The sequence below is a fragment of the Rhipicephalus sanguineus genome, chromosome 7 (genome assembly GCF_013339695.2).
Source record: "Rhipicephalus sanguineus isolate Rsan-2018 chromosome 7, BIME_Rsan_1.4, whole genome shotgun sequence".
Lineage (NCBI taxonomy): Eukaryota > Metazoa > Arthropoda > Arachnida > Ixodida > Ixodidae > Rhipicephalus > Rhipicephalus sanguineus.
The window spans coordinates 97,142,938-97,156,774 of NC_051182.1; the positions used below are offsets into that span (position 1 = coordinate 97,142,938).

At 44.3% G+C, this 13,837-nt stretch overlaps 1 protein-coding gene across 2 annotated transcripts in view; it reads right to left on the reverse strand.

Moving 5' to 3' along the window:
• Window positions 1–137: 137 nt before the first annotated feature.
• The window catches only part of LOC119399625 (protein argonaute-2), an 86,619-nt gene continuing 72,919 nt past the window's right edge, over window positions 138–13,837 (reverse strand). Inside the window, exons 4-5 of one of the 2 annotated variants that reach the window (XM_049417795.1) lie at window positions 2,386–2,444; window positions 138–454 (exon numbers count right to left, since the gene is read on the reverse strand). In XM_049417795.1, the coding sequence (XP_049273752.1) occupies window positions 192–454; window positions 2,386–2,444 (322 nt within the window). In that variant the 3' untranslated portion in view covers window positions 138–191. The remainder of the gene's footprint in view (window positions 455–2,385; window positions 2,445–13,837) is intronic. The other variant, XM_049417796.1, reaches the window with a different exon arrangement.

Here is a 13,837-nt window from a genome sequence, read left to right on the forward strand (position 1 = left end):
TAGCAGAATATGATTTATGACTGCAAACTCTGCGTTCCTTTGGAAGTAATGACCGCTTGAATGTCACAAAACGTTTTATGAACCCACTCCAGAGTACGCTTCAGTGGGAAATAAAAAGGCCACATCCTCAGCGTAAATGCGAAGATATTCCTTGTATTCAAACAAAAATGTAACCGAAGATACATTTAGTCCTACACTGTCTTCGAAACAACGGCTCCAACAGCGTCTCGAACAGCTCCCGATACGACCGCGCTGGCAACTCCCGCCGCTACAGCAACAAGTATAGCTGGAATAGCGTGCTCCTCGGTTTCATCAACAGTGTGTTCGATTCCCTTGAGGGCCTCGATGATTTCTTCACGGTGTTCCATGATGGAATGGGAAAGTTTCTCGGTGAGTAGTCTCTCTGCGTCGTCCGTGCTCGTTGCTGGAGTGCTCAGCGTTGCCGCTTGAATTTCTGTTCCGCGAAGTCCGAAAGAAATTAAACGTACATGTCAACGCTCACTTTGAAGTGCATGCATAGGCGATGTTGAAAGTATAATTAATGCGGAAAGAGATTGCGAGAGAGGCCGCCATGAAAAACGTGCGCTTTATGCTTTGACAATCAAATCACGTTGCATAAATAGAAGGAATGCTAGGCAACCCAACATACAGCTGTAAGGTAACGCTCTGCACTTTCATGTACTATTGAACCAGCATTATCGTCCACAACATCGAACTCTCGAAGCGAAAGAAAAACATTGAGGCGTCTTCGTTCTAGTGGTGCGAAGCCCGAAGGAAGTGCGGAGCCGGGCAGCCTTTTTTTGTTTCTCTTCGGTTTTCCTTTTCTTTCCTCCTCTCTATAATTCCTTTAATCTTTTCCAGATTTTTCTGCTTTTATTTCTTTCTTTATTTCTATTTACTTCTGTTTTTCTTCCTATTTCTTTCTTTCTTTCTCTCTCTTTCTATTTCTCACATGCTTCCTCTCTTTCTTTTTTCTTTTTTTCGATCTGGTTTTGCGTGCATTACGTCAAGTGACGACACCATACGACAGCCCGGGCTCCTATAGTGCTCCGCACTTGATATCATCACAAAGACGCTCATAGAACAACAGGAAGAAGATTTTATTCGTGCGAGCGCGCTCTCAATATGCTAACGATGGTTATGCTTATACGTGGTTTTGCCAGCGTTACGGCAAGCTACATGAGACGACGACAGCATACGGAAGCCCTGGCTCCTACGCGGCTCCGCACTTAGAAAAAAAAAAGAAATGAAAAGACAAATCAGGCCCGCAGCCAGGAATTTTTTCGGGGGAGGGGGGGCACTTGCTGGAAACCTTGAGTTTTTGAGGAAAACACGTATCTTTAGTATTTATTTTTTGAGAAAACACCTACTTCACCAAAATTTCGGGGGGGGGGGGTCCCAGGCCCCTAGCACCCCCCCCCCTCCCTGGCTACGGGCCTGAGAGAAGTAGTATATATCCGATGCGCGTAGAAGGATGAAATTTAATGAATTCGAAGCCTATCATTGCCTTACTAATTACAAACGGTGATTTTTTTCTAGGGTATCCATTTATTGCGATACTGTAATTTAAAGAAAGACAGTAGCTCAGCTGTAAAGTTGACAACTTCTTCTCACCAAGTAGTTAATATAATAACAAGAAATTCTAAAATAAAAGAAATTATTGTCGCAGGTACGAAACGTGCTCGTGTAATGATAGAGGCAGTAGTCATGGGTGCTGTCAGTTACGTACGCAAGTTTTGCAAGTAGAGCGGTTAAAATTTAAACGTGCTTCCCATCTGACTTCTTCTACAGAACATCCACGGGAGTGAAAGGAAACGAATGCGGCAACATGTGTAAGGAAGACGACGAGGAAAAAAAAAATAAGCCAGCTTAGCCTTATTGGTGCCAAGCCTGAAGGATCTGGGCAGCCTTCTTCGTTTACCTTCTGTTTATCTCTTTCCTTCCTCCTGTCCTTGTTTCTTTTTCTCTTATGTTTTATTTCCTATTTTTTCTATGTTTACCTCTATTTGTTTCTTCCTCTCGTTTTATCTCCGTCTCTCTTTCTTGCTCTTTCTATGTTTTTTCATAATTTCCCCTTTCTTTAACTCTCTTTCCATTTCTCGGTCCCTTCCTCTGTTCTTTTCTATTTTTATACATTTTTGGCTGCGTTGCGCCAAGCGACAACAGCATACGACAGCACAGGCCCCTCAAGTGCTGCGCAATTATAATCATAAAAACGCTCGAAGAACGAGTGGATGAGGCTTCTCTTGGCGTGAGCGCGCGCTCAATATGCTACAGATGGCTATGCTATTCGTCGTTTTGCCTGCGTTACGCCAAGCTACGACGGCATACGAGAGGGCGGGCCCCTCAAATACTGCGCACTTAATGCACAGGGTTGCTACTTACGGCACAAATGTCCCAGGATGAGGAGTGCCAAGATGACGTTGGCCTTCATAGCAAACAATCTGTGGTGGAGAACGTCATGTTATTCCTTGTAGTGAACCGACTGAAGGAGTAACGAAACGTGGCACACGTAACAAAGGGGTTTCTTCAGGAATCTGTTTTTCTACCGCAATTCGTGCGGCGTTTTGACATAAAAGCCTTTACGGTCTCCTATTATGTCAATACATATTGTGGAGATTAGGAAATATATTTTGCATACGGCACTCAGATTTCTCATTCATAGTGGTTGCTCACACATCGCAGCCTTTACTGGCTTTCACGTAAGAGGTGTAGCACATCCGTAATTTACAAAAATAAACAACTCAATCAACGAGTTCAACAACATCGCTGGCGAATGCACACCACCTACACAGTGAAGCACCGTGTGTTTAACCGCTGAACAATGTTCCGGGTGGACAGAGGAATTTTCTAGGCTTGACTTCAACAACATCATCTTGTGTACATTCGAACCAGCATAACGCTTAAAAAAATCCGGCAGATCTCACATATTGTAGTAGTCGATGTCATGTAAAGCAGTAGCCGAATAGCAGCCTATGCGCCATTTTTTTTTATTGGTTTGAGCCAAGCGTTGCGAGTTGGATCGACGCATTTGTGTACTTGGAATATTTATGGCTTTATTGTGGGCTTACCGTGGACGTCATCTAAACTGGCGCACAAAAGGTAACTTATTATCCGACGTAACGTCGGCACTTACGTTACAGCACGGATGTCAGTTTCATCGAAGAGAAGTGCACGCTACTGGGCATATCATAAGCAGCGCTTGTCGGCGTATTCCTCCGGGTTGACCAACGGTTGTCTATAACGTGGAGACTCACGTGAGTTCATATGACGTTTTTATTACATTGTTATTAAAGCGGAGAGCCAACACTACAACCACGATTGGAGCTGCCATGACGTCACGCTTGTATAGGGTCATTTCCTGAGAAGTATCAAGCGCTAGCATCGCTGTGAGCTCGAACTCTTGACTGCAACGCAGCATTGCTGCGTTCAATTCCGGTTCGAAGCGTGATCTTTATTGTTTGCGTCGACCTCATTTTTCGCTTAGCCGCAACGCTGCCCACGCCGGCACCAGTTTTCTGCGACAGAGGCGCCTTAACGCCATTGCGTTAATATTTCGAAAGTATTTTGTCAATATAGATAATATCTATGGTTTTACGCCCCAAAACTACCATATGGCTATTAGAGACGCCAAAGTGGAGGACTGTGGAAATTTACACCATGTGGGGTTCTTTAACGTGCACGGACATCGCACAGTAGACGGGCCCCTAGCATTTCGCCTGCATTGAATTGCGACCGCTGCGAGCGAGATCAAACCCGCGACCTTTAGGTCTGCAGCCGAGCGCCGTAACCACTGTTCCACCAAGGCGGACGAAAGTCTGTTATCGCTGTTCCTGGGTTGATGTGAAGTATGAGTCACCAGTGGTTCATAGCCGGTTTTAATGGATCATGGTATATGGTTATGTGCCACATCTGTCTGGCGGAAAGGGTTTCTTGACGTATGCGACAAGTAGCTGACGATATTCATGTAATCACCTGTTAATAGTGTTCTCGTACACTAATGTCATCCCATGGGATTATTGGTATGTGTCAAGTTAAGGAGATGACCACAAAAGAGGCCTGAAGTAGTCGGCGAGATAGAGACATAGAAACGGTCAAAGTGCCTTTTGTCCGTTAAGAAACGCTTCGCATTCAATAACAAAGATTTACCTCACCTCAGTCACGGTAACTCGGGACGAAGACGGCGGGCTTGAATCTGGCTCCTTTTCCGAAACCTCCAAGGCAGCTTTGATTTGTTCGTGAAATGTGCTAGAATTTATAGTTGTGAGCAAATGGAAGCTTTGTGAGGCTTCGTGCGGCAATATCACCAAACAATATACAGTCAAGTGGAAGTCCTCATTATCAGGGGAGGATCGTTGACGCAAAATCTATTGCCTGTGATGAGACATATCGGCGCTCGAGTGGATGTATGTTTCTTACGCAGGCAGTAACTGAGTATCCGCATGTTACAGTCCAGTGAGAGCCATAGAGTGAATCTGAAAGCTATTGTTCAGTAAGTAGCCCTTAGTGTTGCATACCGATTGCGGGTCAGGCCATACTATATTGCCTTAGCTGTTGATTGGTCCACAATTGATGGGCCCTAAAGGATGCTGGCTTTGCTTTCGTCAATGTTTTTCGATCCCAATGGGCCTTTCACGTGTTATGACGTTTCTCTTCTGAGCACAAGGCAATGGACTTGAACTGTGGTGACACCTCTGCTCTATGCAATAGAGCAGATGTAGAAAGGTAGTTAAAGTTCAGTACCATCAACTGAAGTACATTTACGTTATCACTGCATCTTCACGCATATGCTATGCGCAATCCATGAAGAACTGAATGCATTATATGCTGTTTATTTTACGCAATGTTTTCGTTTTGAATTGCACCATACGCCCCCTTCCGTCTATTTCTCCTCCTGGGAGTGTGCAGTCTTTGTAAATAGATACATAAAGGAGTAAATGAATACACAAATAAAGGAAACAACCGTAATTATTTAGTTAGCACTTAAGTAATTGAAGCCTCCTCACGTACTTTGACTGGGGTGCATTGATATCCAAACTATGTGACTAATGATTGCACCAGCTGTTGGTAAGGATTTCGGCCTCATTTCCAGAAAAATTCATTTTAAATATATTAAGTTTTACTGTACGGCGCGTTATAATCCTGTTATGCAGTAAATATGGACAGTAGTTCTTTAATTATATATTTATTTGCTTGTTTCATTAACAGCAAGACCTGGGGCATTAGACAAAGAAGTGGTCTACGTAGAGTATATATGAAAGGAAAATAATGGGTGTGTGGGAATATTCGAATTCCGAATATGAGCAGAACTTTTCCTTATTCGATTGGAATACGGCATTTATGCGCGAGAAACTCTTTCGAAGTTGCGATGCATCCACTACGTGGTCTTAAGGGAATCCGCGCAGTAATGTGTGTGCCTTTCGTAATGGTTGGCTGGCTTTAAACCGTCAAGCCTTTAGTATATTCACATGGTGTGACGCCCGATGGGAATGTACGCTTGTATCATGAAACATTACTGCGATATTTCATGTCGTACTCTGACACCTGTTACAGGACGCGTATGTTTGTGAAGCATGAAAGTTACTTTCAGTGCAGTTCCAAGCAGAGGCGTTGTGTGGTAGAACACCTCCTTGCCACGAAGACGGCCTGGCTTCAATTCTCACTCAGATCCAACATTTTCATTATTTATGTTTTGCAGCTCTCTTGCTTTTCCGATATACTCTACGTAGACCACTTCTTTGTCTAATGCCCCAGGCCTTGCTGTTAATGAAACAAGCAAATAAATATATAATTAAAGAACTACTGCCCACATTTACTGCACTAGAGGATTATAACGCGCCGTACAGTAGAACATAATATATTTAAAATGAATTTCTCTGAAAATGAGGCCGAAATTCTTATCAACAGCTGGTGCAATCATTAGTCACATAGTTTGGATATCAATGCACCCCAGTCAAAGTACGTGAGGAGGCTTCAATTATTTAAATACTAACTCAATAATTACGGTTGTTTCCTTTATTTGTGTGTTCATTTACTCCTTTATGTATCTATTTACAAAGACTGCACACTCCCAGGAGGAGAAATAGACGGAAGGGGGCGTATGGTGCAATTCAAAACGAAAACATTGCGTAAAATAAACAGCATATAATGCATTCGGTTCTTCATGGATTGCGCATAGCATATGCGTGAAGATGCAGTGATAACGTAAATGTACTTCAGTTGATGGTACTGCACTTTAACTACCTTTCTACATCTGCTCTATTGCAAAGAGCAGAGGTGTCACTACAGTTCAAGTCCATTGCCTTGTGCTCAGAAGAGAAACGTCATAACACGTGAACGGCCCATTGGGATCGAAAAAAAATTGACGAAAGCAAAGCCAGTATCCTTTAGGGCCCATCAATTGTAGACCAATCAACAGCTAAGGCAATATAGTATGGCCTGACCCGCAATCGGTATGCAACACTAAGGGCTACTTACTGAACAATAGCTTTCAGATTCACTCTATGGCTCTCACTGGACTGTAACATGCGGATACTCAGTCACTGCCTGCGTAAGAAACATACATCCACTCGAGCGCTGATATCTCTCATCACAGGCAATAGATTTTGCGTCAACGATCCTCGCCTGATAATGAGGACTTCCTCTTGAGTGTATATTGTTTGATGATATTGCCGCAAGAAGCCTCAGATAGCTTCCATTTGCTCACAACTATAAATTCTAGCACATTTCACGAACACATCAAAGCTGCCTTGGAGGTTCCGGAAAAGGAGCCAGAATCAAGCCCGCCGTCTTCGTCCCAAGTTACCGTGACTGAGGTGAGGTAAATCTTTGTTATTGAATGCGAAGCATTTCTTAACGGACAAAAGGCACTTTGACCGTTTCTATGTCTCTATCTCGCCGACTACCTCAGGCCTCTTTTGTGGTCATCTCCTTAACTTGACACATACCAATAATCCCATGGGATGACATTAGTGTACGAGAACACTATTAACAGGTGATTACATGAATATCGTGAGCTACTTGTCGCATACGTCAAGAAACCCTTTCCGCCAGACATATGTGGCACATAACCATATACCATGATCCATTAAAACCGGTTATGAACCACTGGTGACTCATACTTCACATCAACCCAGGAACAGCGATGACAGACTTTCGTCCGCCTTGGTGGAACAGTGGTTACGGCGCTCGGCTGCTGACCTAAAGGTCGCGGGTTTGATCTCGCCCGCAGCGGTCGCAATTCAATGCAGGCGAAATGCTAGGGGCCCGTCTACTGTGCGATGTCCGTGCACGTTAAAGAACCCCACATGGTGTAAATTTCCAGTCCTCCACTTTGGCGTCTCTAATAGCCATATGGTAGTTTTGGGACGTGAAACCATAGATATTATCTATATTGACAAAATACTTTCGAAATATTAACGCAATGGCGTTAAGGCGCCTCTGTCGCAGAAAAGCGGTGACGGCGTGGGCAGCGTTGAGGCTAAGCGAAAAATGAGGTGGACGCAAAAAATAAAAATCACGTTTCGAACCGGAATTGAACGCAGCAATGCTGCGTTGCAGTCAAGAGTTCGAGCTCACAGCCATGCTAGCGCTTGATACTTCTCAGGAAACGACCCTATACAGGCGTGACGTCATGGCAGCTGCAATCGTGGTTGTAGTGTTGGCTCTCCGCTTTAATAACAATGTAATAAAAACGTCATATGAACTTACGTGAGTCTCCACGTTATAGACAACCGTTGGTCAACCCGGAGGAATACGCCGACAAGCGCTGCTTATGATATGCCCAGTAGCGTGCACTTCTCTTCGATGAAACTGACATCCGTGCTCTAACGTAAGTGCCGACGTTACGTCGGATAATAAGTTACCTCTTGTGCGCCAGTGTAGATGACGTGCACGGTAAGCCCACCATAAAGCCACAACTATTCCAAGTACACAAATGCGTCGATCCAACTCGCAACGCTTGGCTCAAACCAATAAAAAAAAAAGGCGCATAGGCTGCTATTCGGCTACTGCTTTACATGACATCGACTACTACAATACGTGAGATCTGCCGGATTTTTTTAAGCGTTATGTTGGTTCGAATGTACACAAGATGATGTTGTTGAAGTCAAGCCTAGAAAATTCCTCTGTCCACCCGGAACATTGTTCAGCGGTTAAACACACGGTGCTTTACTGTGTAGGTGGTGTGCATTCGCCAGCGATGTTGTTGAACTCGTTGATTGAGTTGTTTATTTTTGTGGATTACGGATGTGCTACACCTCTTACGTCAAAGCCAGTAAAGGCTGCGATGTGTGAGCAACCACTATGAATGAGAAATCTGAGTGCCGTATGCAGAATATATTTCCTAATCTCCACAATATGTATTGACATAATAGGAGACCGTAAAGGCTTTTATGTCAAAATGCCGCACGAATTGCGGTAGAAAAACAGATTCCTGAAGAAACCCCTTTGTTACGTGTGCCACGTTTCGTTACTCCTTCAGTCGGTTTACTACAAGGAATAACATGACGTTCTCCACCACAGATTGTTTGCTATGAAGGCCTACGTCATCTTGGCACTCCTCATCCTGGGACAATTGTGCCGTAAGTAGCAACCCTGTTCATTAAGTGCGCAGTATTTGAGGGGCCCGGCCTCTTGTATGCCGTAGTAGCTTGGCGTAACGCATGCAAAACGACGAATAGCACAGCCATCTGTAGCATATTGAGCGCACGCTCACGCCAAGGAGAAGCCTCTTCCTCTCGTTCTTCGAGCGTGTTTATGATTATAATTGCGCAGCACTTGAGGGGCCCGGGCGGTCGTATGCTGTCGTCGCTTGGCGTAACGCAGCCAAAAATGTATAAAAATAGAAAAGAACAGAGGAAGGGACCGAGAAATAGAAAGAGAGTTAAAGAAAGGGGAAATTATCAAAAAACATAGAAAGAGCAAGAAAGAGAGACGGAGATAAAGCGAGAGGAAGAAATAAATAGAGATAAACATAGAAAAAATAGGAAATAAAACAGAAGAGAAAAAGAAACAAGGACAGGAGGAAGGAAAGAGATAAACAGAAGGTAAACGAAGAAGGCTGCTAAGATCCTTCAGGCTTTGCACCAATAAGGCTAAGCTGGCTTATTTTTTTTCCTCGTCGTCTTCCTTACACATGTTACCGCATTCGTTTCCTTTCACTACCGTGGATGTTCTGTAGAAGAAGTCAGATGGGAAGCACGTTTAAAATTTAACCGCTATACTTGCAAAACTTGCGTACGTAACTGACAGCACCCATGACTACTGCCTCTATCATTACACAAGCACGTTTCGTACCTGCGACAGTAATTTCTTTTATTTTAGAATTTCTTGTTATTATATTAACTACTTGGTGAAAAGAAGTTGTCAACTTTACAGCTGAGCTACTGTCTTTCTTTAAATTACAGTATCGCAATAAATGGATACCCTAGAAAAAAATCACCGTTTGTAATTAGTAAGGCAATGATAGGCTTCGAATTCATTAAATTTCATCCTTCTAGGCGCATCGGATATAGACTACTTCTCTCAGGCCCGTAGCCAGGGAGGGGGGGGTGCTAGGGGTCTGGGACCCCCCCCCCCCCGAAATTTTGGTGAAGTAGGTGCTTTTACAAAAAATAAATACTAAAAATACGTGTTTTCCTCAAAAACTCAAGGTTTCCAGCAAGTGCCCCCCCTCCCCCGAAAAAAATTCCTGGCTACGGGCCTGATTTGTCTTTTCATTTCTTTTTTTCTAAGTGCGGAGCCCCTTAGGAGCCAGGGCTTCCGTATGCTGTCGTCGTCTCATGTAGCTTGCCGTAACGCTGGCAAAACCACGTATAAGCATAGATATCGTTAGCATATTGAGAGCGCGCTCGCACGAATAAAATCTTCTTCCTGTTGTTCTATGAGCGTCTTTGTGATGATATCAAGTGCGGAGCACTATAGGAGCCCGGGCTGTCGTATGTTGTCGTCACTTGACGTAATGCACGCAAAACGAGATAGAAAAAAAAGAAAGCAAAAGAGAGGAAGCAAGTGAGAAAGAGAAAGAATGAAAGAAAGAAATAGGAAGAAAAACAGAAGTAAATAGAAATAAAGAAAGAAAAAAAAAGCTGAAAAATCTGGAAAAGATTAAAGGAATTATAGAGAGGAGGAAAGAAAAAGAAAACCGAAGAGAAACAAAACAAGGCTGCCCAGCTCCGCACTTACTTCGGGCTAGTCACCGCTAGAGCGAACCTGCTTCAATGTTTTTCTTTCGCTTCGAGAGTTCGATGCTGTGCACGATAATGCTGGTTCAATAGTACATGAAAGTGCAGAGCGTTACCTTACAGCTCTATGTTGGGTTGCCTAGCATTCCTTCTATTTATGCAACGTGATTTGATTGTCAAAGCATAAAGCGCACGTTTTTCATGGCGGCCTCTCTCGCAATCTCTTTCCCCGTTAATTATACTTTCACCATCGCCTATGCATACACTTCAAAGTGAGCGTTGACATGTACGTTTAATTTCTTTCGGACTTCGCGGAACAGATATTCAAGCGGCAACGCTGAGCACTCCAGCAACGAGCACGGACGACGCAGAGAGACTACTCACCGAGAAACTTTCCCATTCCATCATGGAACACCGTGAAGAAATCATCGAGGCCCTCAAGGGAATCGAACACACTGTTGATGAAACCGAGGAGCACGCTGTTCCAGCTATACTTGTTGCTTTAGCGGCGGGAGTTGCCAGCGCGGTCGTATCGGGAGCTGTTCGAGACGCTGTTGGAGCCGTTGTTTCGAAGACAGTGTAGGACTAAATGTATCTTCGGTCACATTTTTGTTTGAATACAAGGAATATCTTCGCATTTACGCTGAGGATGTGGCCTTTTTATTTCCCACTGAAGCGTACTCTGGAGTGGGTTCATAAAACGTTTTGTGACATTCAAGCGGTCATTACATCCAAAGGAACGCAGAGTTTGGACGGCGAATGGACGGGAATGGACGGAATGGATGGGAATGGAGGTTAGACCTAGCCCCATACCGACACGTGCGTGCACTAACTTATTAGAGTGCATAGAAGTCTCGGCAATGTAGTCATAAATCATATTCTGCTACATTCATCAGAGATACTCGCGGTTACGCGTGCCCCTGTGCCAAAATGAAATGTAAGTCCACAGGTTTCAGTTACTTCGAATAACACAGAGCTGAGCTAGTTGGTAAGTATTCATTCTAAAAAGACAGGGCGTGCAAACACGGACACAAGAAAGAAGTCAGGACACCACAAAGTTGTTAGTCGCGTTTGTGGTGTCGTGAGTTCTTTCTTGTGTCCGTGTTTGCACGCCCTCTCTTTTTAGAATGAATGCTTCAGTTACGGTTGTAGGATACGTAGTGCAACTGCCGATCGGCGACGTAGCCGCCGGTTGTCTTCAATAAAACGCAATAAAAAATGCGCACAGTTGTTCATAATGAACTGTCAGTTGGAGCAACCTTTATTTTGCAGCACTCGTCGCCACCAGCACTGGGATTTGAACTATCGCACTAATAACGTCATTATCAATTCTGAAAGACGGTGAGGCATTGTTCGGCAAACTCGAATGCCGAAATTTGCGTGGATTCGTCCTTAACATGTCCGGCAACTACACGCAAAAAAAAAAAAAATCTTTCGCCGTTTTCATCTTGGAGTTTCGTTCACTCATTCCCCTCTGAAATCTGTCGAGGACAACGGGATTGCTAGTTATTTTGGAGCGCCTAAGTCGACGGATACGGCGAGGTAAATGTAAGATGTCACGAGTGATACAAGGAAGCATAGCATTGCCTTTCTTTGTTTTAGCTGGTGCAAATCTTCGGATACGTGAGTAAACGAGATCCTCAAAGAAATTAACGAGGCAATGTATATGCTGATTGTCAGAAAGCGCACAAAACGTATGAAAATGATCGGCTGAAATATCAGTAATGGAATTGTCATCAGCACGAATGAAATCAGGGAAGCTACTAAATGCATAGGGCGATTTGGACGTGGTTCAAAGGGATATCAAGACACCTTCATGGTCTGACAATACTTCAATTGCCTCGCAAGAAATTCGCTATTATCTAGATCTGTACTTAAGAAAACTGACTCTAGGATATAATTAAGCCTAGTCGCACATCAGATGACTTGAGTAAGCCCCACCCACAAATAAATATTTATTAATTCCTGACAGATATCAGCATCACGACCCGCTGCAGTCAGGGAAAGCCAATCGATGTCAGGAGCGTTCAAATCACCAACAGAGATCAATCTCGATGAAGCAATATTAACACCGCACATGTAGTTGGCAAGAGCATGAATAACATCTATGGAGGCGCAGGGTGGACGATATACAACGCTAACTACGATACAATTGGCAGCTTGAAGGACGATGCGCCGGCGTCGTCCCATAACGTAGTGATATGGCAGCCCCATGGCAAACATTCGGCGACATCCGCGTGCCTAGCCATAAATGACTGGGCAGAACCATGCGAACCAGTGTCACAGCATGGGACACCCCAGTATTTGTGACCAGGAAAACCGGCGAGGAAATGCATAAAGGGCAAGCAGCGATTAAACATTGTGCTGGTGCTGCTGCGTCGCATCCCATGGAAAGCAACGAAAAAGTAGGTCTGATGTAGTCGAAGACATGAAATGGACAAAAGGACGGTTGATAAATAAGTACAGGGTTAGTCAAAATCTAAGGGTCAGTGGAACAGACAATGAATTCGACGCGAATGTTGAAAGCGAGAAATGCGACGGAAATTTACAAATGGGCCCCTATCGAGCCCCTTTCGCATCAGCTTCTCAAACGCTAGCCTGCTTCGGTTCTCGGTGGACACCGTGTCGCAAAGAAAGTAACGTACGTGGGCGTACCATTGGACGTTTCACACTATCCTAGGATGCCTACGGCAATTACAGTTGCGAAGGTCCCACTACGCCACGATTCTTGCTATTGCTAGCACAGTCGGCACCTAGCGGCGAGCGCATGAAACCCCGTCGTGTGGATGGCTCCTTGCGTCGTCTGCTAGCCGCATCGTGTTCGCATGTGTGCGTACGTCATGCACGTCCTCAGATTACAGCTTATTCCGTTGTGCTAGCACAGTATAAAATGCTCGTACGTATGCCTACACGATATACATTAGCGTTTCGCCTTACGAGACTTCTATGCACTCTAATAAGTTAGTGCACGCACGTGTCGGTATGGCGCTAGGTCTAACCTCCATTCCCATCCATTCCGTCCATTCCTGTCCATTCGCCAAAATCATTTCAATGTGTGTACCACTTTTTCGTTCAAGCACATCATATGGTGCATTTGACGTCGTCCTAAACGAAGCAAAAAGTACTGAATGTCGAGGTGTGAATGCAGAATTTTAGCGACATCATCTCGTGATGTGTTGGCGATTTCGAAAGGCTTGTGATTCCGCAGAGCATGAACTAGGGTCTGCAGACGCCGGTTAGCAGTAGAAAAAAAAAAGCCCTAAAGACATGCATTTCTATAGCGGCATGCGTAATGACGCATACAGAAAAGCACAGTGCACAAAGTTCTACTTCATTTAATTACGCAGAAATACAGGTTCTTTTTTTGTAGCCGCTAGAGCAAGGAGTAAGTACTTAATTGGCTCAGTCGCGCAACACAATTTATGTTGTGGTTTAGGCAAAACACAATTGAAACACGTGCAAGAAATAACATCGAGCACAGTGCAGAACACTAATGTGACCGAAGGCCAGTACCACATTGATTGGCAGATTGCGCTTCTCTCACACGTAATAGGAACGTCAGGCCGCTTTCGTGCATTAATGTGGCAATGGAATGCGTATACATCACCATGAGGCTGCAGGCAACGAGCTTTATTTGCTGACAATCGATTCAA